Source organism: Nyctibius grandis, chromosome 12 (assembly GCF_013368605.1).
Source record: "Nyctibius grandis isolate bNycGra1 chromosome 12, bNycGra1.pri, whole genome shotgun sequence".
NCBI lineage: Eukaryota > Metazoa > Chordata > Aves > Nyctibiiformes > Nyctibiidae > Nyctibius > Nyctibius grandis.
In genome coordinates this window covers 112,445-140,118 of record NC_090669.1, presented here as the reverse complement: position 1 = coordinate 140,118, position 27,674 = coordinate 112,445, and the positions used below count along the sequence as shown (strand labels likewise).

Here is a 27,674-nt window from a genome sequence, read left to right as displayed (position 1 = left end):
CGTCTCTCCTCGTGCATCCACCACCAGCACGCTGCCTTGCATGTGGTTTGCTGGCTCCAGCTCCAAAGGAGAAGCGTTGCTTAATGAGCTAGTTCTGCCCAGCTAGATGTGAACCAGCAGTGCTTTGAAAGCAGCTCGTGTTGAGAAGCACCTGGGCTCAACGGACAGGCGTGGCCCTGAGCTGCCTTCTAAAGGGAACAGTAATTATATTCGTTATTGGCCTGGTTTTTGGTGCTTGAGGTGTAACAAATATCCAAAGGGCCCCCCTCTCCTTCCTGCAAGTGATGGACTTGTGCTGGGTTGTGACCAAAATGCAACGTTCATTTGGGACGCAGCGAGGAGCCCGCTCAAAGCTGGTGTGTGGTTCAGTTAACGAAGGCGCGTGCAGAAGGTAGCTACAGGAATGGGGCCAGGGTGATCACCCACTGCGTAGGGCAGGTGGTGGCTTGTGCCCTCCATCGCTGGGACAAGGGGCTGAGTTTTCAGGCAGGGCAACAGCAGCATGGGAGAGGAGGGAGTCGTTTTTACTGAGCCACTGGAGTCTTGTGTTCCCTGAGCCTTGGTGAGCGCTGGTGCTTAGTGGGAAGGCGAGCTCATGCCATGCTGGGACCATTGGGAGGGTCCTTGCAAGCCCCCTGGGGCAAAGGTGCCCATCAGACAGCTCTGGGACAGGGCACCGCGCTCTGCCTGGGCGCCCTACAGCCTCTGTGGTGCTGAGTCCCAGGGTTTGCCCCTCTTTTACAGGAGATTGTTGAGTAAAAAGAAGTTCCAGGCGGTTTATCGCTGTAGGAGTATTAAACATCTGTTTGGCAGTGACAAATATGTTCTGCTCCGTTTGACGCTATTCGGGGAATGAACAAACTCCCCATCGTCTCAGTGTCTCTGATGCCCTTTTGGTCATCTCTTTGCCAGATGTGTGGTTCCTCCGCTGCGAGCGCTCAACCCCGTCGTGACGTTTGGACGGTGCTTTCTGAAATTCCCCTGTCAGCAGATGCTGACCCTTGTGAACGACAGCGACCTTCCAGGCTGCTACAGGGTTCTTCCTCAGGTTTGACATCGTATCTGCCTCCTGCCCTTCAATGTTATCGAGGGGTTTCTTAGCAAAAAAAAACCCCAAGGGTTTTGGTTAAGATCTTGTGGGTTTATATTCAGGGAGGTTCCTATTCTCAGCAAACCTAAAGGTTTTATACCTGAATATAAACTTCAGGAAGCCGTTAAATAGGAACCTGTCTGAATATAAACTGTAGGAAGCAGTTTATAGTCTAGTCTTTGGGGTGCTTTCGTGCAGGAGAATTTAGGAAAAGCTGCTGCAAGGAGGCTGCAAGCACAGGAGCGGGTGTTTGTGGATGCAGCAGCTTTTGGGACCCCCTGAGGATGCTAAGGCCATACAAGTCTTGCATCTTGTTTTGTGCCCTTCTGCTTTCTTGTAGGGATTTTAAAAAATGTGTGTGAATTGCTGTTGTGGTAGATGTTAAGGAGTCTAAAGTTTCCCCAAAGGTCACTCTGAAGTTGTGTTTGATTCTGTCCCCTATAGAAACAGGAGGAGAAGGATGCTGTGTGGTACTCCAGCACCGTTTCATGGGGGATTATCCAGCCTCACAGCTCGGTGCAGGTCCCGTTTACACTGGAAGTCCAGGTGACGGGAGAGCAGGACACCGTTGCTCATGTCGCGGTGTTTGGGAGAGAAGAATCCCCACTGGTGAGTCCTCGGGATGGGGCCTTCATGCGTCTCGTCTTGGTGGGGTGTGGAGTGTACAGGCACGGTTGCTAATGATTCTTCCTGGGAAAACAAGAACTTGTAACATGTGGGTGGTGTGGACAAGGAAAGGAGGGATTCATGGCACGAGCAACAGCTGCTGCTCAGAGGAGAGGAAGGACGGTATCCTCTTAGGTGGTAATCTGAGTGTCTGACACAGCAATTAATTACGCATGTGTGAGACGGGATAACAAGGCCAGTCTGAAACCCAGCACAATCCCTGGGTCTCGTGCTCTGCTGTGCTATTACATGAGCAGCAACTGCTGCTTCAGTAGGACTTTTGTTCAGGAGCACTCAGGGGCCTTCCCGAATCCTGCTAATGCAAACGCTGCGTGAGAAACAAGTGATGTCCTGTGCAAAGCTGGGTTTAAGCTTTTCTGAAAGTCAGGCCCATCACGTCTGAGAAATATCCGTCAGATCTCTTTGCCAAAAGCCCCAGCCAAAGGCACGTGAGTCTCCCCACCGCTCGCACCTGGAGCACAGAGACTTTTTTCCTGCCAAGCTTGGAAATGGAAGAGGCAAAGCATTCTTGGACTAAAGCCTCCTAAAAGATGTTGTTTGCATTCAGGTGTACACAACAGCAGCGCTGACAACCAAATGTAGGCAAGAGACCGTGGTGTGTAGTGCCCTGGCTTCATCCAGCTGACATCTAGAACAAATTTAGTTAATTAAACTTTAATTTAAAATGATATTAACTTTTGAAGCAGCTGTTTTAAAATGTCTTGTCAGCTCTCTGAGCCTGAAAGAGGATGTCAGAGGATTCCTGGGAACCTTAAGCTTTCTGTAACGGAAAGGAAGGCTGACGTTTGGAAAGTAGTTGCAGGGATTTGAACTTTTACTAAAATGAATTGAAATGATGCTGCTAAATCCCCTGGCTGCCACTGAACATCTCGGTCTAGACCTTTGTGGATGTAAACCAGTCAGCAGGAAGGCCAGGTGATGCAGGCTTTGCAGAGAAGTCTGAAGTTTGACACTTGCTCACAAACACAAGGCACGCTGCCCTTACAGACGAGGGCTTCTCCCCACCACAATAACCAGGTTTTTACCTGTCAGCTTGGTTTTTAACTACAGATTTCTTGCAACGCTTTTACCCTTGGGTTAACAGTTTCTACTTTCAAAGTTTACCTTAATCTTTTTTTTATTTGGAGATAAATACGTCAGTTTTTTTGCCCAAAGGGTGAGCGTTTCAGCTGAGAATCCCAGCTGTCCCTAAAGAAACGTCTAGCACGAGATTGAGCGATGGTGCGTGCCCAGTAAATCCATCTTCAACGTGCAGCATTTGTGCTCGGTTGCTGCTGGCACCCGGCGAGTGCTGGTAGAAACCTCTCTGGGTACATGAACAGCACAGACAGGAGTTTTTGGCTCTCTGGTGAGAATCTTTGCGTTTTCTATAGAACTACCTTATGGTTTAGGTGCAGTTTCTGTGGTTCCCTAGTAGCCAACTCATCCAAAGCTCTCTGGGCTAGCAGAACAACTAGCCATCCTGTTATGCATCCTGCACTGATAGCAAATCCATCCCATATGGATCATATGATGCGAATTTTACCTCAGGGGAATCTCTGCAGTGTGTTCCAGTAAAGCAAAATATAAGCTTGCTCTGGTCGTCTGAGCTTATCCCATCTGGTATGGCTGCCAAGTCCTTACCCAGTTCGGTAAAATATCATACAGGTCTTTCATCCAGGTTGGGTAGGGTCCCTCCGTGGGTCTGGCGCCTGGTATTTTGTTTGCAGGTGCCACCTTCAGTTTGGTGTAAGTCATCTCCTGCGTTAAGGAGCTGATAACCCCCCCCGGGGTTACTGGTGGCGAGGCAGCCTCGTGTGCCACGGGCAGGGGGTTTGGCAGCTGGCTGCGATCAGAATTAAGCGGTCGCTGCCAGGGACAGATGCTCTTCATTCCTGATGGAATGTGACATCACGTACCCACCGGCACAGCCAGCAGTGGTGCTGGGGGGGTGTGTGTTCGTGGGGCCATGGTACTGATGGCAAAGTTGCCATCTCCTTTTACTCCCTGTCCCCGTGTGTCACGTTGCCTGTAGCACCATTGAACAGGGCTTTTCTTGTCCCTTTTAAGAAGACTGCAGGTGAAGAGGTTGGGTTTCTTTATAAGCCCTTTCCTTGGTGAGGATATATCCTGTTAGTGCACACTCTTGTTGAAGCCTGGGCATCCTCCAGATGTTATTCTGCCCATCTGCAAAGGGTCCTGCCCTGCCTTTGCTGCTTCTGCTCCGCTGTCACCTGGAAGCAAAGGCAGCTGGTGAGGCACAGCTCTTCCCTCCAGGTCCTTCTTCCCGGGAGGGGTCAAAGGTCCATCATCACGCATCACTTCAGTTCCATCTTTCTGAGGTACCAGCCTTGGTACATGACTTTTGGCCGGCTCTTGCACAGCGTCCTGTCAAGGGCTGAGCGTTTCTGGATGCTGCTCCTTCTAGCCTAGTTGGACTAGTGATTCTGACAGCTGTCAGTGCCACTTCCTTGAGTCAGACATCTTTAAAGGTTTTACATCATGGAGGCTGGTTTCTTTTTGTGGTTAAATCATACTCCGTGCCCTCCAGTGAATCCTACAGCAGCTTGTCAGTGTCGGGAGCTTTATGCATTCGGATCCTGGGTAAGAGTTGAGGTGTTTAGAATTGGTGAAATCCCGTCAGACTGGATAAATTCTCATTGTTTTTAGTGGTGTGAGAAGGTGGTTTAGCAAAGGGATCCGCATTCCTCCTCCAATAGTCTGTGCCAGTTCTGCAAGAACAAAACTTTGGGGTCTCAGACTGTCAAAAGAAAGCAATACTGCTTGAATGATGTAGTTAATGAATGTCTGTTAGTCATATAATGCCAGGAATACACATAAACACAAGTCAGAGGCAACTAACTTGCCTGATCTCTAGCCTGAAGAGCCTGCTTTGCTTCTGCCTTGTGCTGGTTTTCACAGGTGCAGCTTTGGGAACGTTACAGAAGTTACTGTCCAAGTGTGGCTGTGCAGCAGCAGAAGTCGGGGAGGGTGGTTTGGGGCAAGATGGAGCAGTAAAAGGGCTGGGAGCAGGCACAGGGTAGAGGAAGGCGAGCTGACAGGGTGGAGGTGGTGTGAATGCAAGTGGGGAAAAAAGCAAGCGTGGGAAACTGGGTTTCTTTATCCCCTGGATAAAGAGAGCTCGTGGCTTTCAGGTGGGATCGCTCCAGATCCCACACTTGTTCCAGGATTTCTCCATCAGAGTTATAACACTGAAAACTTCAAGCAGCCATAATTATCCCCCAGTCTAGGAGTCCCCTTTGAACTGTCTGATCTTTTTTAACTTTCCATGGTGTGTGTTTTTTCTTTCCTACCTACCTCCTGGAGCAGAAAATCAAGTTAGTGAGCACTGGAGAAGGACCAGTTGTCTGCGTGCACCCGAGTGAGATAAATTTCGGCAGTATCCAGGTTCTCCAAGATGCTTCCCAAACTCTCCACCTCTCCAATCACAGTGTCATCCCTGCATACTTCTGGGCAGAGATGGTAAGTCCCTGGGGGGCTGTTGTCCAACACAAATGACTGGTCTGTAGCAGCATGTGACTTGACTTTTATATACAACATTTCCATATCCCTATTTGAGAGACAAAGCAAGATATTCCATCACAGTGCAGCAAGAGGAGCCTGGCTCTGAGTTTGCATAGTTGTAGGCAAATCCAGGAATGCAGGGACCTCATACCCTAAGATGTCTGTTGGCTTATCCCTGCTTGCCACGGTATCTGCAGGTCGGTGACCCTTGGGACCAGAGTGTTATCCTGTGCTCATCCCCTGGATCCTGGGTCTGCCTGATGTGCTTTTCCGTGTCAGGTTGCTTTCCCAGCTGCCGGGCAGCTGTTAGAGCCTCCTCTGGATCAGCAAGGGGAGGGTTTGCCTTTTTCATGGGTAAAGACTGAAGGAACAGGTCAATGTGAAGGAGTCGCTGCAGCTTAGCTGGGGGCTGGCTGCTGACCAAGGTGGCTGTTTCTCCTCCTTCCCGCTGCTGTCATCTTCTGTTCCTGTTGCCCGAAGTGTCTGATTTTTGCCATATTGACAAGTGTGAAGGAGTTGTATTGATTAATGGAAGCGTTTGCTCTCCCTGCAGAAAGGCAGAGAGGAAAAAGCATCTTTCTTTGGTCGTTTCCTTCTTGTTCTTTGTCACTTTGTCTTCTCGGGGACCTTTCATTGGGCCATGAAGAATGACATCTGTGGGCATCACAGACGGCAGCTGCACATCACACCTGTGTGATTCGGACAGAAAAGACAGGCCTAGGGTGTAATTCTTGTTAATCAGTGGCAGCTTTCTTCTGCCTGCATAACCACCATGCTGGGGCTGTTGTGTGCTACCGCGGGGAGGCAACCGGTGGTTTCCTGCTGCCTTGTAATGAGGGAGGAGAGAGAAAACCTTCCTTGGGACTTCCTCTTCTAGTTGATGGTGCTCTGGTTCCTAATTTGGGGTCCTGTCTCCTGTGACCTGATCCTTGACCAGCGCCCTGTGCTGCTGATGGAGCTCGTTGCTGCCTGGTTTCTAGCAGCGGTTGTACAGCCAGATGTGTAGTTACCTTCCTGCTGCCTTCCCAGGGACGTGCTACCATCAGATTCCACTGGAGCTGAGAGAACAGGAGAGACCCAAGTTTTGTTTATTTAAAAAAAAAAAAAAAAAAAAAGCAGCTGTAACTGTTTATCTTCTCACTGGGATTCACAGGAGAAAAGTCACTGATTTTCAGGCAGCGTATGACGGCTCTTGGTCAAACGCGCTGTAAGCGAGGGGAGAACACGCAGTTCCCATTCCCACACTCGCTTCTCTCCTCATTAGTGCAGGATTTGTTTCATTTACTTAATTTCATTGCTTATTATCTCAAGCTTTTGCCAACATTCCCTTTATTAAAGAAACGGCCATATGGAGAGACAGCAAAACATGGAGATGAAGTTAAAGCCAGAGCTGAGGAAGGGATGCTGCTCCAGTGATTCTGTTTGGTGTCCTGGCTGATGGGTGATGGTGGTGTTATCTGGGTGACTTGTGCAGGCTGCGGGGAGGGAAGGCTTTGAAGAGTGTGGCAGCGTTGTTCGTAGCTCTCTCCAGCTGCTCTCGCTGAAGTCAGAGCAGGCTTGAATTGGCAAGAGAGTGGGTTTTAAATGTACTATAAATTAATTTCCTCCCCCTCCCCAAGTATCCGAATAATTAGCCAGCCTGTCAGTGTTTGCTCGTAGCGAGACACAGGCAGACAGTGCCATGCCCTTCAGATGAGATCTGCAATGCTCTTTAGAAAGGAGTGTGAAATTAACTTCCCAGGGTATGGGCAGCACTGGCCCTGCATGTGCGGTCTCTTCCAAGGTGAGCAGAGCTTTTGAAGATAAGATGCATAGGCTTAACTCTTTCCAGAGCTGTCCCACCAGAGCCTCGCGGGGCGCCGAAAGCTCACCTTTAGACTTGTAAACCATTGGCTTGGTTTTTAAAGGCTGTGTTTTGCTAACACAGCAGTACCAATTTGCTGATTTCCATCCACTTTGGTCTTGCCAGAGCTGGAGGGAACCGTTCACAGTAGCCAGCCATGCCTGGGAATTCATGGCAGTGGTCATGAACAGAGGTCATGGCCAGGAGCTTTCAGTCTTGTGCTGGCGACTGGTTGTACCAAACCCTGCGGAAGGTGGAAGGCTGTGTCCCTCCCAGGGTTGCACAGGCTGCAGTCCAGGGCATGTGGCTCTTCAAAAGGGGAGCAGGAGTTTGGAGGAGACCTTGGAAAAGGCACCTGAAACCTGGCTATCGGGAAGAGTTTGGTTTTTATCACGTCAGGTGTCTTATATGGGTTCATGCCCTTTCAGAAGTGCTGCATTTCAGTAATGGAAGAAATTGTTCTTCTGCTCGTCTAGGGAGAGTAAACTTGTCATCTTGTGCTGCACCCGTTGGCCAACTGAGTTAAAGAAGAGTAGAAGTCTTCAAGGCAATTATGCTCCTACAAGCAAGAGTGGCTCAGCTGGGTGCCTTTCCCAAAGGAAGAGCAGGAGGAGATTGGTTATTAAATGTTGTGCTTGGCAGCAGCTGGCCAAGCCTCACCTGTGTCCTGGCTGGAGAACCCCAATGTACAGAGTGGTGGCACTGGTCTCCCCAGCCCAGCGGGGCAGGCAGATGGGATCTGGAGGGCTGAGCTACAGACAGGGGACACAAATGGAGACAGGCTTCGTCAGCTCAGCCAGCAGTCTGCTATTAGCTGAACCAAGCGGGACAAATTAGGCTCTGTTGGCAGTGGCAGGGAGTTCCACACTTGAATGTTTATATTTTTACCGGCTTTAGAGGCTCTGCCTCTAAACATCCCCTTGATGGTGCTCTGGGGCAGAGGCTGAACCGAGGTGGTCCCCATGCTTGTGCTGAGATGCCAGCAGGAGGCTGGGTGGTGGTGGGAGCATCTAGCCAGCCTCATGCTCAGATCTCCACCTCCTGGGGGGGCTCGGCGTGCTTTTGGGCTGTTTTCTGCTGTAGCTTTGAATGCAGAACGAAGGGTCTCCCAGCTCGGGACTGCTAAAACACCTGGGGCAAAGCTCCGTGCGCAACTGATGTAGGACGGGGGTTTATTTCCCCTTTATGTGCAACCTCTGCGAGGAGCGATGGGTCAGCCTGACGCGGTGTGAATGCTCTCTCCCTAGAGGTATGAAGGGCAGCTGCATTTTGACTGTTGAGTTCTGCTTCCTCTTTCACTCGTGCATGGCTAGAATGACCAGACCAGTTTAAGTAGCTTCAGGAGAACTGAGTGTGGTGGCTCCTCATCCATCCATCCATCCATCCATCTGTCACGCCGGTGTCTATTACAACCAAATTTTGGCAGCTCTTATTCACAATGGAAGTCTGTCCCGGGAGAAGCTAATGTATCATCTCCGTACCCCTCCGCTGGACTCTCTCCAGTAGTTCCTTGTCTTTCTTGAACGCGGGAGCCCAGAACTGCACACAGTTACTCCAGCTGTGGCCTCACCAGGGCAGTGTAGAGGTGGAGGAGAACCTCCCTTGTCCTGCTGGCCACACTCTTCCTCACACACCCCAGGACACCATTGACCTTCCTGGCCCCAAGGGCACATTGGCTCATGGGGAACTTTGTTGTCCCCCAGAACTCCCAGGTCCTTCTCTGCAGAGCTGCTTTCCAGCAGGTCACCCCCAGCCTGTACTGGTGTGTGGGGTTATTCCTCCCCAGGTGCAGGACCCTACACTCATCTTTGTTGAACTTCATGAGGTTCCTCTCTGCCCAGCTCTCCAGCTTGTCCAGGTAGATCTTGATCTCTCAAGTGATGGAGATGTTTAGCATGGCTCCAAGAGATTTTTTGTCTCTGGGACGCAGCCTGGATGGGTGTAGGCAGAAGCTGACCTAGAAACCTGAGTGAATGTGGCCCAGCAGAGCTGTTCGGTCCTGGCAGGTCTCCTGTTCAGTGATGCGCTGTGCTGCCCCTTGGACCCACACCAAATGCTAACCGAAGGAATGAGGACACGATGCAAATGCGGCTCCTCCAGAGCGGGCTGTTGGCCTGGCAGGGGCATGGTGGGTCTGCTCTGGGTCACCCTGGGAAATTCAAGTCTGGCTCCATCAAGACAGCCTGTCGTTATTGCTCAGTAATAGTTTCTTGGGTACAATTTGCTGCCCGGCTTGTTGCCAAGCTTTGAGAAATGAGCTTTGTCAGAGAGCAGACTTGCAGATTCACCTCTGGAGAAGAGCCATCAGGTCTCCTTTTCAAGCGAGCTACCCCGTGTCAGCATGAATCAGAGGAAAAGTTGTACATTAATGTCAACGAAAACCTGACACCCACCGGCTTGTCACGAACGTGTTGGCTGATGGCAGCACAGTGGATGCCTCTGAAGCTGGTGATCAGCTATGCACGGGGTGCAGGCACAGCAGAAGAGGGTTGGTGGGATCCTGTGTGGTGAGTTGATAGTCAGAGGGCTGGAGCATCACTCTTAGAGGAGAGGCTGAGGGAGCTGGGGCTGTTCAGCTGGAGAAGAGCAGACTGAGGGGGGATCTGATCAATGCTTACAAATACCTTAGGAGTGGGTGTCAAGGGGATGGGGCCAGACTCTTCTCAGTGGTGCCCAGCGACAGGACAAGGGGCAACGGGCACAAACTGAGACATGGGAAGTTCCATCTGAATATGAGAGAAAACTTCTTGACTTGGAGGGTGCCAGGGCCCGGGTACAGGCTGCCCAGGGAGGGTGGGGAGGCTCCTTCTCTGGAGATATTCAAACCCCACCTGGACGTGACCCTGTGCAACGTGCTCTGGGTGACCCTGCTTTGGCAGGGGTTGGGCTGGATGATCTCCAGAGGGCCCTTCCAACCCCAACCACACTGTGATTCTGTGAGTGAGGTCAGTTTTCTTTTGTCTACCGCCTGGGGTTGTGTGCATTACAGGACTTTGAGATGCAAATGAATTTGGTGCTGATTTGTTATGGAGCTTCAATGAGTGTCGTCTCTCTGGGTAAGCAGGTGGAGCTCTGCTGACAGGTTTTGCTTTCTTTGCCATCTTCCAGTCTAGCCAGACAGCCTGAGGTTCATCCTGGCTTTCAAGCACTGATTCTCCTCCGCAGCCGAGGAGTGGTGGGGGTGCAGAAAACAAAATGATAATTAGCCAGACCTCACAGGGAATATAAGAACATTCTGTAACATAGTAAGAACATTCTGTAATGTGGAGAGTAGGCTGCAGGTAATAATGAATGTGGCAGATGTGGGAGTGAAAAAAGCCTCGCCTGCTCCCCTTGGAGAAGCAGAGTCCCAGTGTTTAGCCTGTGCTGACAACCTTCCTCCATCCCATCCTCATCTTTTTTTGAAGACTTTCTCTTGCAGCTCTAGAGGACAAATTAAATGTAGCTGAGTTTATTGATTTTGCCAGTGCCTGGCATAATTTTGCTGCCTTTGGCATGCTCCATCCTGAGATGCAGACCTGACCTGCTCTCCGTGCAGGGTGCAGTCAGCCTACGGCGTTACCGGAGCTGGGGCACCTCCACACGGGGCTGGGACCCTGAATGCTCGGCAAGTTATTGCTTCCCTGGCCTCCAGCTGGTCTTATCCTCATCATTAGCAGAGGGTTTTTTGAGGGGTTATTTAAAATGCTTTCCGTGACTTTGAAGGGCTGCTTGGTTTTCCGATGCTCTTCTCCCTTGGGCTGGCTGATGTCCTGTTAGAGCACAGAGCTGCCAGCCTGATGGATGGAAACTCGGGCGAACTTCACCGAGATCAAGCAATTGCTTGGGTCATGTCAGGCCTCCAAGCACATTGTTGCTTTCCATTAAAAAAAGGAGAAAACCCTCTTCTTTTACAACATTGCCGTGTTTTGGGTGAGTAGTGCCTGTTGTCCCAAACACATCACTGAGCTGTGGGGCATGTACCACCACCACCGTGATGGACACTTCGAAACCATACATCTACATCCCAGTGCATTTTGTGCTGGCCAGGGAGCATTGTGTGCGTTCCTCCCCTGCAAGCTTGCTCCCTGTGAACGTGGTTTTAGGTGGGCTGGGGGTCCAGCACCTTTATGGCCCCATCTGTAGAGCGAGGTCCATGAGAAACGGGAGGAAGAGTGCACTTGGGAAACCCAGGCCATGCCCACAGGGCAATTTTCTTTTTGCTTATTGCTTTACTGCCCTGCTGTAAACACTTGTAGCTGAATTTCCCAAAGCAGAGGGCACTGGGGCACCTCGCTGCAGCAGATGATCAGTGGGAAGAGAGTGCTTCAGTCCTTCAGGGGCTGTTGAGAAGCACTGCCTAACTGTGGGGAAAGAGGACTTGGTGTTGGGGTTTTAATCAGCTGGTTTTGCAGAGTTATTCTTCAGGCTCTCGGCAGTGTCCCCCAGCCACGTGGGATCTGAGCAGTCCTGGCTTCCTCTGGCCTTGAGCCTTTGTGCAAACCCGGCCACCACTGGGAGGAAGCTGGGAGAGATGAAGTAGCTTCCCTTGGTGCACACTCCAAAGGAGAGGCTGGGGGAAGAATAACCTTCTCCTGAGGATGAACATCCCTTGGGTTGGGCAAAACTGGGTTAATGAAGTGAGTCTGTTAAAGGAGGGTAAAATACAAGTTGTATAAGCTCCTGCGTAGGTGCTGTTTACAGACACCATAGCTTAGATTTGGGGAAATGAAGCCTTGATGTTCTTTACCCTCATCTCTTTAGTCCTTCCTTTTTGTGCACCCCACAAGACACCAAGGTCCATGGTTCCCATCCTAAGTTAGTGTTTGGCTTGTCTTACAGGCTGGCAAATGCTCACGCTGGAGGATTGAGCCCAGTGAAGGAGTGATCCCCCCTGAGACCGAGGTGGCTGTGGCTGTCATCGCAAACTTGGATGACACTGAGAAGTTCAAGGACGAGGTGAAGCTGTTCATAGAGAACAGCCGTACCTACACCATCCCCGTCCGGGCTGTTGGCTTTGGCACCACGATTGTCACCGACAGACTCTTTGCTCCGGAGCTCAACTTGGGGCCACACTTCAGGTAGGATATCTCATGACTCCCACTTCTCCCGCGGGCTCAGCAAGGAGTTTTGCTGTAGGTCCTTCAGGCTGGTTCTGCTCTGCATTTTATGACCACTTGAAAGTCATTAGATACCCTGAAAAGCCACCAAAATGGACAGCAGTTGTTAAATTCTCCCTGAGTTGCCCTTAGTTATAATCCATTTATTTCCTCGCTTTATCAAATAAAGATTTGGAGGAAAACAGCAGGTCCTGGAAGCCTCTGGCTGGAAAATGCTACATGACAGGTAGAAACAGATTTCCCTTTGCAATAACCTTGTTTGCTTTGCAACTCACCATTGGAGTGTCATCGTGCAACGGAGGAAAACCTTGGTGGTAGCTTGTTAGCAACTCCTCAACTAAATTAATGGTGCTGTTTTATTTCCCTGCTGCCCAGGAGTGCTGGAGGAGCAGCAGAGTTTGTCTTTGCCCCGTATCTCCCCCCGCTCCCCTGCCAGGCCGCTCTGTATTAGACAGAGATGCTCTTTCCTCCTTTCTCCTGCCTGATTTCCTCGCCAGCTCCTTCATCAACGCCGCAGCGGTGGCGCGAAGGACGGGCAAGCGAGAGTGGCTGCAGGACGGGCTCTGGATGGGAGAGGAGGAGAAGTCTGCTGAGGTTGGGAGGGATAAATGGAGAGTGTTAATTGAAAGAGCTTAGCTGAAGGAGGGGATTCACTGATCCTCACGCGTGTGTCTGAAACTAGGTGCGTCCTTAAAAAATAAGCCTTTTCCAAGTGCTGTTTGCCTTGTGTTGGAGACCTCTTGGGACGAGAAGAACAGTCTTCTCGAGGTGCCTGTTCCATTCCCTGGCTGCACAGAGGGTCCACAGTGCTCCTATACCTAAACTTTGGGGTAGAAAGAGCAGGTTAATCCTACCTTAAGCATTTAGGATAGATTTTGGGGGTTTAAATACGCACCCACGAGCCATCCACCTAAGCAGGGGTGTTGCAGGGAGGCTGGTGCTCGTCCAGCGTTTCCTGTGCTCTGTGCAGCCCCAAACTGGCTACCCAACGCAGGGGACAACGTCGGTATGATTTGTGTCATCGTCCTCTGCCCCCCTTCCCGTCTTAGCCCACAGGCTCTGTTTGGAGTTGTTGCCGTTGCTGTGGGACCCAGGTAACATCTCGGATGAGTTGGACTTTCCCACAGCCACAAATTGTGCTTCTACCCAGAGCTGCTCCGAGCTTTCCTCTGGTGCTGTCCTCACCATAAACCATTTCATACTAAGCTTGTGTACATCATTTTTTAACAGCCTGTTTCAGAGACTAGTTTGCTCTGTACAGTCACTCTTGTGTTCAGCTGCTTGCGGCAGGCGTGCAGTTTATGAGCCACATATTCTGTACCTTTCAAAAAGACAGTGACTGTTTGGGGAACAATTCATTTCGTGGTCGTGCTCAGATTTGTAGAGGGTGCAATAATTACTCCAGGCCAGCCTGCAGTTAGTGTTTCTAATAGTGCAGGAGCCCCAGCAGTGAGGCAGGTGGTGCCCAGGTCACCAGATGGGTCTATATACCCTGAAGTCTATACCCCACAGCACCTTCAGAGGAAGCAGCTCCCAACGGGGGGGTGACGTGGCAGTGAAGGTGTTCCTCCATCCGCTTGCAGCCGGGACAGGCCAGCTTGGTGAGTCCTGCAGGAAGCACCTCAGAAAAAAGCACTCCGAGTATTAAGCCCCAAGGGCTGGTGATGCTGTGTCCACAGGGACTGAGGTGATGCTCTGCACGAAGCTTTTCCTTGCTGTATGCAAACAGACCGGCTGCTGGGTGGTGATAAACTTGGGGGCAACCAAGGTCTGGCTTTTGGGGAAGCTTTGAGCTAGGTCAGCCTCTTTGGAGGTGGCTTTACTGCCGAGTGTGTGTGTGACAAGGCCATTGGGGTGCTGAAGCTGGGTGACCGCTGGGAAATGGCAGCTCCCATGACATTTTCCATCTCTTCTTCTCTCCTAGCCTGAGTCCCTGCTGTTACTGCTTCCAGGTAATGAACAAAGGCCGACGCACCCATCACCTCTATTGGACAACGGAAGGTTTCTCCGCGTTTCACCGGCTTCATCGTCTCCCTGCCCTCAGTATCGCCAAGGGCAAAGGTTCCTCCCAGAGCCCCAAACCTGCATCCCCCGTGTTTCAGCTTCGCCCAGCAAGCATGGAGCTGATGCCTGGCGAGACTGTGGAGGTGATGCTGGAAGGCCTCTCCAGCACCCCTCAGGTGAGATCCCCCCCGAGGGATGAACCTTTCCCATCAGATCACCCCCCCGGGACTTTTCTCTGCAGCCCCTTGACATTCGCCTGAGAAAATGAGCAAGTGCTTTCAAGAAACGGTTTTAATGCTCTGAGTTACCATGGCAGCACCATTTGCTTTCCTTGCTGGCCACCATCAGTTGCTAAGGCTTTTTGTGTTTCTACAGCTACCATGAACCCAACTCGCTGATACCAAAATAGGGGCTGAAGGAAGCGTTGCTACTTCAGGGGGCATAAATGGCAGGTTACAAGGTGTCGTGTGCTGAGGCAGAAAGGAAGGGCAGAGAGAATAAGTCAGGCTTAGACCAGGAGTGTGGGCAGAAAGTAAATGAAAAAAATGCAAAGTAATGTATGTGGGGGAAGCAGTGAGTAAAACAAAACAGCTGTGAGGGGAGGGAGCGTCTGGGAGCAGCAGCTTTTTGCCTCTGTAGGCAAACATGGGCAGAGGGCTTGTCTAGCACTGAGTCCTGGAGGAGAGAAACCAGACCAGTGTGTCAGCTCTAACGATCGGAGTGACGTTCTCCACACGGGAAACTGTTCCCAGGGATCATTACAACTGACAGCTTGACTTTTGTCAGTGTTTCCAGAACAGTCTCGCAGCCAGCCCTTATGTCCCAAGGGCAGCCGGGTCTTGCAGCGCTCTTGGGTGGCAGCTCAGAGGGGATCTCAGCAGGATCACTGGGCGTTCTGCTCTAGGACCACTGGGCACAGATGTTTAAGCAAACGTGGAATAAACCTACATGAAGCTCCTACTGATACTAGTATTTTGAAAGGTGTTTTAAAGGGTTGCCTCAGTGGTAGCTTGAAGAAGACTTGATGACCTACTCAGTTGACTGTGGTGGGACTGTCCCTGTGCAGTTCTAAGCCCAAAGGTTTTGCTGAAGAGGGGAAAAAAGTACCAGAAAGGAAATAAAATGCTCAGAGCATTGGAGAGGATGTCTTGCCTGGAAAGATGAAAGGGCATCTGTGAGCACAGCTGTGGCTACCTGGCTCCTGCAGTCAAAGCCAAGACCCTGGGAGTGGACTTTTCCCATTTCTTGGGTCTTGAGAACTTAATACTCTTCAGGTTGGTCAGAAGCCCAATTCCCTGCGTTGCATGTGCAACATGCAAAATATGATTTTGGAGGCTGTAGGCTTCCAGGAGGAGTTGGGTTGTGGTGTTGTACAGAGGGAAGAGTGAGGAAGGAAGGGAAAAGAGAAATCAGGAAGAAGTCTTGAATGTAAGAGCATCCAGCTTAACCAGAGGGTTTTCCTGGGAAGTGAAGGACACCTCTTTCCTGGGGAGATTTCTTTTAAAACCAGCTCTAGGAGGGTACAGGACATCCTAGGAATGCCTGATCCCCTCTTTACCTGGAGGCAGGCTGGCTGTTGGGGTTTTTCCCGTGTGTCCTTTCCCCTAAGCTTCCAAGGCAGGGTTTGCTGGCGTTGGTCCTTCTGTCACCTGTTTCTCTTAATATAGTTATATATTTTTTTAGTTAGTTCCTACAGCTTCCTGTAAGCATTATGCTTGGCAATGGGACAGATCAAAACAATAACCATTTGGGGCAGGGATCGTTACAGTTGGAGGCAGCACATGGCTCACGAGTGACTTTTGTGGATGTTGGGGTGTGGCATTAGGGACATCTGAGTGCAGAATAAATAGGATGCAGCATAAAAAGGAAAGGGGGCTGTTGAGGAGACCAGTGATAGCAACTTTATGGCATTAACAAGGTCCATGGCTAGCAAATGCCGTGTGTTTGCTGGACGCCCTGCTAGTACCCGCTGGGTGACGTGTGACTCCTGCATGCAGGTAGTGAAGGAGCGGCTGCTGTGTCACGCCAGGGTGGGGACCAAGCCAGGGAAGGAAAAGATAATGCAAGTGGACATCACGTGCGAGTTCGTTGCTCCCGCTCTGCAGATATCCTCCAGACAAATCACTTTCCAGGTGGCGAAGGTAGGTCTCGGCATTGCATCCTGGCATTTAATGGCGTGGCTGATGGATGGAAGCCCATGGGACGTGTGTGCTTGTGTTCAAAAGAAGAAGTTAAAGAGCTTCTCCAATTCCACGGCGCTTTGGCTATTGGTTTCAGCAGGACCAAGCTTCTACCATTAACACCGAGATCCTAATTTCCCTCCTCTGGGTTTGGGGATGGTCTCACCAGCTCTATTGTGCCCTTCTTGATGTGGAGCCGGCATTGAGCTGCTGAGCCCAGGTCGCAGGGTGTGACGTGTGGGACCCACGAGACCAGCGTGGGCTTTGCACAGCCACCGTGTGTGCTGGGGCTGCGGGTGGGAGAGCGGATCGCCGCAGCTGAGTGGTGCTAAACCCCCTCGTCGCCCCTTCCTGAGGCGCTTTGTCAAGGGAGGGAGGAGTTTTTTAGACATGGGAGTGGTTTTTAACTTCACCAAAGTACAATTGAGATTACAGCCGCTCCGCTGAGGGGGACTGGTTCCTGTGCTCAGTATAAAGGGAGGGTTTTGAGGATCCTCAAGGCACTGTGGTGTCTGCACACCGATCCTGTAGGGAAGGCGAGAAAAACTGAGATTGCTGTCAGCTCCTCAGGTTGATGAGGAAAACCTGTCACCTCTTGTCTCTCTGTGCCTCCTCTGCTGTTGGCATGGATGCTAGCTCTTTGCATTTCCCCAAGCCTCACCTTCTTCAAAGGACTCATGGACATCCTTGAGCTGCGGTGATGGTAACACCAACGCAAGGCAGGTGCCCATTAGTCTCTGGTGCCCGACTCCTGCATCATCTTTCCCTCTCTAGCCAAGTGTCTGGAAAAAAAAAAGAGGATATTTCATTATTTAGTTTCTGTGTTTTCAAGTCTCTCCTCTGGTTCCAGGCATCCAGAGAAGTACAAAATCCTGTAAGCAAGCAGTTCAGATTAAATGAGAAGCTTTTCAGCTATCCCTGATGTCCTCCTGTGGTCTGCTCGATGCAGCGCGCTCTGATGTATCGAGTGCTACGACGCTGCAGCTGTTTGATATCAACACAGCCAGAACTAGTTTCCCAAACACTTGTCTAGTTTTATATAAATGAGGCAGGAAGCCCAGAGCAATGCATAAACAGGAAGAAATAGCTTAGGCTGAGCTTAGCTTTGAGGCTGCAGATACCTTGTCACTGTAGGAGGGACAGCAGGAGACACGTTGCAACTGGACTGTCGAGGTTTCTAGCTGGCTCTGTGTGTGTGTAAATGGTCAAAGCTCACCTTAGGCTACTGGAGGCTCTCCACTACGGGCTAAATCCTGCTTGCCTTTCTCCTCTGACCAGCCTCGCAGCTTTTATGAGGCGAGTAGAGCTGATAAGGGTATAAGAAATCAGTGTATGTGAGTGAAAAATGTTCTGTTCTGCCCAAGAGAAGATACAAAATGGGAGACCAACGGTCTGGGTTCACTTTCTCGTTCTGATCTTATTCAAGCAGCTGCCTCCTCTCAGGGTCCTGTTCCCTCATCTGTACGTGAGACTGTCTTCCTGTCCCCCGGGAGATGCCATGGTTTCTAAACATGAAAAGCATCTGATACACTTAGAGAAAAACCTTCTAGAAAGGTAGAAACTGATAAAAACAGTGACTAGAGATGTATGCACTTTTGGGGTTGAAGAATTTGAAAGGCATTGGAAGGGGAAGGAGGTCCATGGTGGAGTCCCATCCCTGGGGGGATTTAAAAGCTGTGTAGATGTGGTGCTGAGGGACATGGGTTAGTGGTGGGCTTGGCAGTGCTGGGTTAACGGTTGGACTCAATCATCTTAAAGGTCCTTTCCACCCAAAACGATTCTGTGATTCTGTGGCCACTTCAGGTTGTTTTTCATTTGTCTCCTGTTTCTGTAGAACCCCGATGATGTCCTAGCTTTTTACTACAAGCCTCTCTCTGTAAAAAACGTCTCCTGCCTGCCACTCAGCGTTTTCCTGGCAATAGAGCAACCCTTCATGGTCTGTGATGTGGAACAGAATCCCCTCCCTGCAGATGTTCAGGTGAGTGGCTCAGGACCTTCCCACTGGTGGGGTTTCAAGAGGGAGGAGGGTGGTGGTACGTTTCTGTTTGGAGAAGTTTATTCTTTAGAGTCAGAACTAAATCAGATTCAAAACAAGCCGCTGAAGGAAGGGAAATCTCATCTGAACTGGGGAGATACATGCTGGCTCTGAGACAGGAGGAGAGGGGAGCAGGCAACTAGGTCTGGGCAAGGCATGTAGTAAAGGCGTCTCTTGGAAGCCATCCCCAGATCACCTCAAGAGCAGCTCACTCTCTTCAAGGGCAGCCCTGCTTTCAGGAAGGCTGAGGATGCTCCTCCAGCCTCTGCCCAGCACCTGCCCCATTGTCGGTGGAAGGTGTTGGACGTGGACTCTGCTAAACACGTGGTGGTGTAGGCATGACCACCACTTCTGTGCCATGCCAGTGACTAGCCCCTGCAAGGGTGAGGCTGCAATGCTGTGCCACTTGTGCTGTGAGGATAAAGGAGTTCCTCTAGAGTCAGGGCAGAAGGCCCTGGTGTGCCAGAGTGCTGATTTGGTTGTGTATTTAGCGTACGGCTTCTGTGGGTCCAGAATTCCCTAGAACAATATTTATTTCCCTCTCCTATTAATGCAGAGCACAGTGACACAAGCCTGAGATAGTCTCAGACAAGAGTGTTGTGGTGCTTGCAGTCAGGTGCCCACTGCAGTAAATGAAGGACGAACTGTGAAGCCTACGTTGGGGTCCCGCTTTCAACATTTGCACGTTTCGTGCTGTTGGACCTTGGGACTTCATCACACTGGTGATTAATACTCTTCATCTCCTCGCAGCCCATGAAGCTGGAGGTAGGGGAGGAACTTCATGTCTCCATCAGATTTAACCCAGCTTCTGAAAAGGATCTGAGTATGCGGGTAGCAGAGAAGGCTCTGAAGATACAGTTTCTCGAGCATCCTCATGAGGAGAAGGTCACCGTTCGGGGACAAGTCTATGTTCTCAGTCTCCGTATCAAGCCCGTAGCCGTTGAGTTTGAAAAAAAATAATAACACTTTTGCATAGCTCATAACCTAGAGTCCTGTTTCATTTCTGGAGCTACAAACCCATTCTTAGGCACTGGGACAATCAGATACATAACGTGACCTCTTTTCCCTTCCTGCCAAGCCTATTTCTTGTCATTTTGTACTAAGAACCTACCTATTTAACAAAGAGGTCATTTATACACACTGGACCTGACGTTGCCTTTTTATTTTATGAGTTCTTACATTAAAACCACAGTGGCCCTGATATATATATATATATATATATATATATATATATATATATATATATGGAGGACATCTACCAACATGCCTGAAATCAATACTTGGGAAAATAATAGAACAAAAAAGAAATAGTTGCATTTGAAGATTAACTTTGTGTTTATCTCTCCTTATAGAAATAGTTTTAGCTGAAGCTATATATAGCATATAACTTAGGGAAATAAAGTACTACATTTTTCATTGTCTTCCAATCTATTTTATGCTCTGCTAGACTTAGCACTACATTTGAAACAGAGGAACATGGAGAGCAGCCATTGAGCACAAAGTTTGGCAGAAACATGTGATGGAAAAGTTGGTGGCTTTCATATGAAACTGCTGATACATACAAATGGAAGTCCCTGCCTAAATCCTCAGCCAGCTGTACAAAGTGCACATAGCACCCAAAATACAGATGGTAGATTAAAGGCTCTCATCATACCAGAAGCCACAAGGCTTTAGGTTCACGTATATCTAAAGTATAACTCTCTCTGCAAGGAATTAAGTGAACGACGTCACCAGCTCAAGACTGTCGTAGCTGCACATTTACAACACAAACCAGTCCATTGCTCAATCTTAAAACAGTAACTCTTGTAAATAACATGCAGAAAGAAAAAAAAAAAAACACAATACCCAGAGATAAATGAGGTTTCAGTTAATCAGTCTCTCCATGTGATGCAGAGCTGAAGAGGATCAAAATTATTATAAATTAACTGTCTGGATTAAAATTCAGAGACAGACTACATTACTTAATCCATTTAACCAAACTGGCGTCTTCTATATTCCTGAATTTTCCTATCTTACTTTTATTTCATACACAATTTTTTCCTAAAACCTAGATTCGGGAAGCATATTGGATAAAGATGACAGGTAATTTACTGTAAGGAAAGATAAATAATTTACTTTAATTGCACTGTCAACATGTGTTTGCAGCAGGACACTAAAACGCTTATAGAGCACAAACCAGATTGGAAAAAGCCCTATTTATGGACAAATTCTAACCAGATGCCTCCAACACATTTGGATTTACACAAGGTAAACCCATAGCAATACTTTCATTACTTGCAAAGAAGGTAAAAACATTAAGGTGTTAGTATTATATAAATGACAATCGTTACATGCCCGAATAATATCACGAGCCTGCATTTTTGTCAGAGCAAATTCTTTCTGTAAACTGCGAGCATTTTGATGGAAAAAGGAGTGAGATAATTGTGCATGTTGAAATCGTTGAGTAAGGGAGGATGATGTTATGGGCAAAACAGTGTACTTATCAGCTACCGCGTTCCCTTCTACCAGAGGTCCTGGCAAGCGAGTGTGAGACCGAATATGAACAATAAAGCAAGGATGCTGTCTTTGCTGAAGCAGAGTTGCAATAGCAAGGAAAAGTTTACACAGCTCTTGATTGCTAATTTCTTTGATAAATGCAGCTTCTAAGCGGTTAATAGCGCCAACAGCATATAGTGAATCTGATACAATATTAATAGGTTCGCTTGCAAACAATGTCAAAGGTAAATGTATTGCAGATAATTCAACAATCTGAGTGGACGCTTCCACAGTAAGTGATGTGTGTTGCCATTGTGCCTCTTCCTTCCAGGCCACTACGGCCTTCTTTGTTTTACCCGAGCCGTCTGTAAAAGCCATTTTTGCATTTGGTATAGGGTGAGGCACCATCGCTCTCTGTGGTTGTAAACAGAGGGAAGGCAAGGCTTGCAAGATTTTATGCTGTGGCAAAGTAAAATGGATATCATTCAAATAATCAGCCAGAGCAGCCTGAAATTCAAGGCTGTCCCTCACCAGAGTAATGTGGGTTTCCTTATGAAAGGGTAGGTAAATAATGTCAGGGAGAGACCTGTCAGCTGCTGTATCCTGAACCATCCTTTCTGAATCACCATAATGACCATCTCCAAAGGGGTCGTAATTGTTTTTGTAAAGGTGTGTGATAAGAAAATCCATTCCAGGGTAACTAATTGCTGTGATTCTGTCAATTGAGCAAACAGCCCATAAGGCTGGAATTTCGTGTGAATCGCAAAAAATAAAAGTGGCAAATGTAAGATCATACATCCTGCTTGGGAAGTTGTAAGTTTTTGAATTACTAATGCCAATTCCTGTTTTGCTTTGTCAGAAAGGATTCGAGGCGAAGTTAAATCTGAATCCCCCTTCAAGGTGTTAAAACAGGGTACTTAACTCTTCAGTAGAAATACCCAGCACAGGACGAATCCAATTAATTGTCCCTAGTAGTTGCTGCAAATCATTTAATGTAGAGATATTGTTTACCAAAGGAAGTTGTTGTGGTCGTAAGGTTCTGGTAAACAGTACCCATCCCAAATACTTCCAGGGCAGTTCTGTCTGTATTTTTTCTGGGGAAATATGAAGCCCAAATTGTTGTAAAGAGTCTTTTAGAGGATTTACAGTTTTCATCAGTTCTGTGTCAAAGCTGCAATGAGAACGTCATCCATATAATGGTAAATAAGAGACTGTTTAAAAACACTTCGAGCTCTATTGCAGCAGAGACCACTAATAACTGACAAATTGTGGGACTGTTCGTCATGCCCTGTGGGAGAACTGTCCGTTGGTACCTTTTCATAGGTGCCTGATTATTAATGGAAGGTACAGAGAAAGCAAAATGTGGCTGATGGTCAGGATGGAGAGGTATAGTAAAAAAGCAGTCCTTCAAATCAATTATATATAACTGCCAGTCAGAAGGGATCATTGCTGGCCTGGGTGTGCCTGGCTGTAAGCTCCCATAGGCTGCACTACTGCATTGACAGCTCTAAGATCCTGCAATAATCGCCATTTGCCAGATTTCTTTGGTATCACAAATATAGGGGTATTCCAAGGGCTAGTTGAGGGTACGATATGTCCAGCCCTTAATTGTTCATTTACTAATACCTCTGCCTGTTTTTGTTTCTCCCTGTTAAGGGGCCACTGATTTACCCAAACAGGTTTTGTTGTTAGCCAAGTCAGTTTGAGCCGGGGTGAGAGATCAGTGACTCTTGGGTTAAATGTGCCATCACAGCTGACAATACAATTCCCCACTGAAGCTAAAAGATCACGTCCCCACAACGTAAAAGGAACTGAAAGAACAAAAGGAACTAAGGTTGCTGTTTTTCCTTCAGGGCCCACCACACACAGAGGACGTGCACTTTGCAATGGAATTTGCAACCCTCCTCCTCCATTCACAGCAGCAGCGACTTGTTTAAGAGGCCAATCTGACGGCCAGTCATTTTTGCTGCTGATGGACACGTCAGCTCTAGTATCTAACGGACCTGTGAATAACTGTCCATCAATTTTTATTGTGAGCACAGGCCAATCATTAGTTACCTTTTGATTCCACAACACCTGTGGCATATTAGTACTGTCAAATCCTCCCGTCCTGGATGTGGATTCGCTGCCGGCACAGTATATGGTATCAATAGCAACTGCGCCACACACTGACCTTTAGGTATAAAACAAGGTGGTTCTGATGTCCATAACGTGATCTTAATTTGGCCCATATAATCTGAATCAATAACTCCAGGTATGACAAATATATTTTGCTGTCCCACAGAAGAACGCCCAAAAAACAATCCTACCAGTCCCGAAGGGAGAGGCCCATATACATTGGTATCTATGATCTTAGTCCTTTTATCATTCAATTCTGTACCGGTGGCTGAGGCCAGATCCAACCCGGCGCTGCCGGCTGTGCTGGCAACGAGTGCTGAGACTGTCCGTTTATCGGATTCTTGGGCTGAGCATGTGCACAACAGACCCTGTTGTATTGGGGGGCACTGGGCCTCGCGCCCCTCCTCCAGTTTCCCTGCATGGGGTTTCCATCCTTATCAGACCTTGATCGACACTGATTGCTCCAACGATAGCCCTTTTCACACTTAGGACATAATCCTCTGGGTGTTCAAGGTCTTTTTGATCCTCTCTGCTCATCTTTTTTCTTTACTGCCAGATTTGGGCAGTTTTTTCTAATATGTCCCATTTGGTTACACTCAAAACATTTCACTTCTGCTGGTCCCACAATGAGTTGCTGAGCCAAGGCACTTGCAAGTGAAGCAGCTCTATGCTCTTCAGAACCCACGTTCTGCTGGGACCCGCCCACTCAGGGCACTCAGTCCCCCGTGGGACCCGCCCACTCAGGGCACTCAGTCCCCCGTGGGACCCGCCCACTCAAGGCAGCCAGTCCCGACAGGGACCCTCCCACTCAAGGCAGCCAGTCCCGACAGGGACCCTCCCACTCAAGGTTTCAGTCCCAACAGGGACCCGCCCACTCAAGGTTTCAGTCCCGACAGGGACCCGCCTGATAAACCACCCGCCATGCTTTACCTGCCTGCAGGCAAAGCACCCCCAAAATCCTGACCAAAACTAAAATAGATTTGTGATCCTTGAGTCCGGACAAAGCACAACCGCGGCACGGTATCAATAAGCTTAACCTTGACTTTATTAAGTCCAACAATGAGGCAACTCAGTGAGCAAGGAGGGAGAGGGACAGAGAGAAGTAAAAGGAAGAGAGGAAAAGAGATCGGTTGCGAGAGCAAGGATAGTCACCCCCCTGGATCCCGCGGCGTCCCGTGGCTCCTCTGCTGATCCTCAGCACTCGGGGCTCAGTGCGCCCGGGGCGGGGCCAACCGACCCCTTTTATAGAGAACTTGTGCAGAGTCCCGCTGCTGGGGAGCCGCCAGTCACAGTTCGCACCACTCATGGCCTGAGGGCGGGACAGGTCCGGTTCCCGCGCCGTCGGATTGGCCCATTGCCAGGCTGTCGCCAGATGTTCCAGACGGGTCTCTCCAGGGGGGTGGAGGGCTGGAGGCCAGAGACGTCACTCAGCCCTAGTGGCGGCTAACTTCTTGCCTCACAAAATGTCATCACGGTCAGGTAGTCCTTTACCCCAGAAGATGGCGTCTGAGCACGTAGGATAGGCCGGTTTCTGAGACAATGCCGAAAAAAAAGGGGGACAAGGAACAGATCCCCACAAGGCTTCATTTCCCCAAATCTAAGCTATGGTGTCTGTAAACAGCAACTATGCGGGAGCTTATACAACTTGTATTTTACCCTCCTTTAACAGACTCGCTTTGCTACCGGAAAATAGTAACCAAGAAATCTTTCTAACCCAAATGATAGTTTGGAAGCTGACACTGGTTTATTGCAGCGCTGGGTGCATGGGGGATCTCTCCTCCTGGCATGCACAATTAATATTCATATAATTCCCAGAAAAGCCCACCTATTCCAAGTAACTTATGCATATGCTAATACATTATGTAATTGTCTTTGTGCATGCATACTAAATTGGGGAAGGGGTCTTGGGTGGTCCCTGGGGGTCTCTAGTGGTCGCAATCCCCCCATAATTGTGCTTCTGCGCAAATGTGGTTGATGCCTTCTTGTTGACAAGTGCAGGTGGCCTCAAGGAGAAAATGTTGTTCTGGTTCTCACTGGACTTATCTCTCCTCCGGCACCAGAGTTTGTGAATCAAGTTAATTTAGACATCACAAAGTTGTTTTTCACAGTCCTGTTTGTCTTTGTCTTTATAATTAGCAAGGAATTTAACAGAGACCTTGGATTTTCTAAGATAAGCGCAAGTGAGAATCATTGACGACTAAAACCCTGTTATCAGTCCCATAAGCAGACTCTATCTGTGGAAGACCAGCAGCCTGCAAACAGTTGTGCCTTGCTTGGGGAGCAGAGGGTTCGCTTGGGAACCCTGCATTGAGAATAGTTTTCACTTGTTTCTAAGATAAAGGAGCGGAGACCAGTTCACAGGGTCTTTTGAGGCCTGAAAGAAGTAAACATGTGTTGAAGGTCAGTTCTGAACACAGAACTGAAAACAGGGAATGGCTGTTGATGTTTTGAGCCCAGAATACTGTGGCTCTTCCCAGAATGGGTAATGGGTGCTTAGCGTGTGAATGTTGATGTTATCTTGAACTGCATAGTCGGGCTGCTGCATTGTAGCAGTTAAATAGGGTAGTAGAATAACAATAAAGGAGTCTTAGGCCTTTCGGCTTCAGGCCCTTGCATCCTCGATCTCAGAGTCCGTGCCTTCTTTTCCACCCGCCGCATCTATCTACAAAACATGCAGTTTGCTTCAGAACATCCTGTTATTCTCTGTTATTCCAGCTGAAAGGAAAACTACTGACAGGAAAGTTGATTCTGTGTAAAGGTAACACAGAGTAGGCCTTTTAGAGCCTACTCTGAGGCCTACTCTTGCTAAACCGTTGCTAAACCGTCTGGTATCAATTCCCCGCTTTGGAAGTAGTTAGATTTATTATCTCACTACTTCTATATACTTTTCTCAATGATTCTCTTAACACAACCCACACAGATCCCTATGATAACTATAATCACAACTACATAAACTGTTCCCTCTAACAATGCGGCTAACCATCCTTTTAGAGACAATCCACCTAATTCTTGCAGGATTTTGTTGAGCCAACTATTTTCTGGTGCATCCCTCATTGCCCTGCTGTCTTCTGCTACTCTCTTCATTTTCTCCGATTGCTCTTGCAGATCATCAGTGATGTTTGGGATGCGGATACAGCAGTGCTCTTTGTCTCACTTAAGATGCCCACACACTCCTTGTTCTTTGGCTAATAGTAAGTCTAAGGCCAGTCTATTTTGCAGAGTCATTTTAGTATTGGCTTGGATCTGTTTATTAACAATTTGGAATCCCTTTTGAGTGGCTCTTGACAAAGATTCTACTTGCCAAGTCAAATCTTTCTATTAACATCCAATTTTCTACAGCCATTAGTCCTGGTAATAGAAACCTTTGAAATCCCCATTCAAGTTGTACATTGAGGCACCTCCAATTAGCTCTTCTGATGTTATAAATGGGTTTCTTGCTCCAATTAAAGCACCAATCTATCTTGCCTATTAGGTATCATGTTATCAGTAACACAGAATCTCAACAGTCCTGCAGCCTGTCCGCTGGAGGCTGCTAATGCAGTTTGCAAAAACTGAGCGTTTAAGGGATGTGATCCTCCGGACACTGTCCCTCTGCACCCCTCCCGAATACTGCCCTGTTATCTCCTGATCTCCAGTGAGTAGTGTCTTGCAAAACATCACTACCTTTCTGTCTACACTTATTCTCTCTGTCTAAATAATAGGAAGCACTAGCCTGTTTAAAGGCTTTTGTGATGTTATCCCATGCTTCCAATAAGGATGAATTCATTGGTATGATACCCCAGGGGATAGGCTGACTGGCTGAATGAGGAATTGGGATGCATGCTGTCACACGAGTAAGATTGCACATCATACTGAACCCTTGTATCAAAGTAAGAACTAAGTTCTCATCTATGTCTGTATTGGCCTCTCCATCTGTATCAATTTCTGCATTTCCTGACATCGCTGCAAGAGAGATAACCCAGAACCTTGTGATCCCCGAGTTAATCTTAAATGTAAAGGTCCCTCTTGTTTTACAGTCCATTCTGGTGATGAGGCTGGTTTGATCCTGCTGTGATGTATCCACGGAGTGATTCCCTCGAGGTTGACAGCTGTGTAGGTGGTGAGCAAAACCTGGAAAGGTCCTTTCCACTTCTCTTTTAGCGGTTCGTCTGACCACATCCTCAGGTACACCCAGTCTCCAGGTTGGTATTGATGCACAGGCACGTCCAGGGATAATGGTGCGCTCACAGTGATGTACCTGTGGAGAGAGGACAGAACCTTTCCTAGAGAGATAACATATTCTTTCAGATAGTGTTTCCCTATGATCTCAGGATCAACTCCTGTTTCTGTCACCTGATAGGGTTTGCCATAAATGATTTCAAAAGGACTAACCTTTTCTTTAGTTTTAGGATTCGTAGCAAAGCTGAGGGTAAAGCACCTGGCCATTTTGTCTGAGCCTCTTAGCAAATTTTTACTGATTTGTTTACTTAAGCTTTGATTCATTCTTTTTCTACTTTTGCACTTGTTTCAGGTCTCCGTGGGGTATGGAGGTCCCATTTTACCCCTAACACTTCAGCTAAATTTTGAACCGCCTCTGCTATGAAGTGTGGGCCCCTATCTGAAGATAGTCCTATAGGTGCTCCAAATCTCGGTATTATTT

At 48.6% G+C, this 27,674-nt stretch overlaps 1 protein-coding gene across 1 annotated transcript in view; it reads left to right on the top strand.

Moving 5' to 3' along the window:
• Window positions 1-19,402, top strand: part of LOC137669471 (hydrocephalus-inducing protein homolog) — an 88,057-nt gene extending 68,655 nt beyond the window's left edge. The window contains exons 16-23 of the mRNA XM_068411571.1: window positions 913-1,048; window positions 1,535-1,699; window positions 5,087-5,239; window positions 11,946-12,184; window positions 14,148-14,403; window positions 16,225-16,368; window positions 18,242-18,385; window positions 19,193-19,402. Of these exons, the coding sequence (XP_068267672.1) occupies window positions 913-1,048; window positions 1,535-1,699; window positions 5,087-5,239; window positions 11,946-12,184; window positions 14,148-14,403; window positions 16,225-16,368; window positions 18,242-18,385; window positions 19,193-19,402 (1,447 nt within the window). The remainder of the gene's footprint in view (window positions 1-912; window positions 1,049-1,534; window positions 1,700-5,086; window positions 5,240-11,945; window positions 12,185-14,147; window positions 14,404-16,224; window positions 16,369-18,241; window positions 18,386-19,192) is intronic.
• The last annotated feature ends 8,272 nt before the right edge of the window (window positions 19,403-27,674 follow it).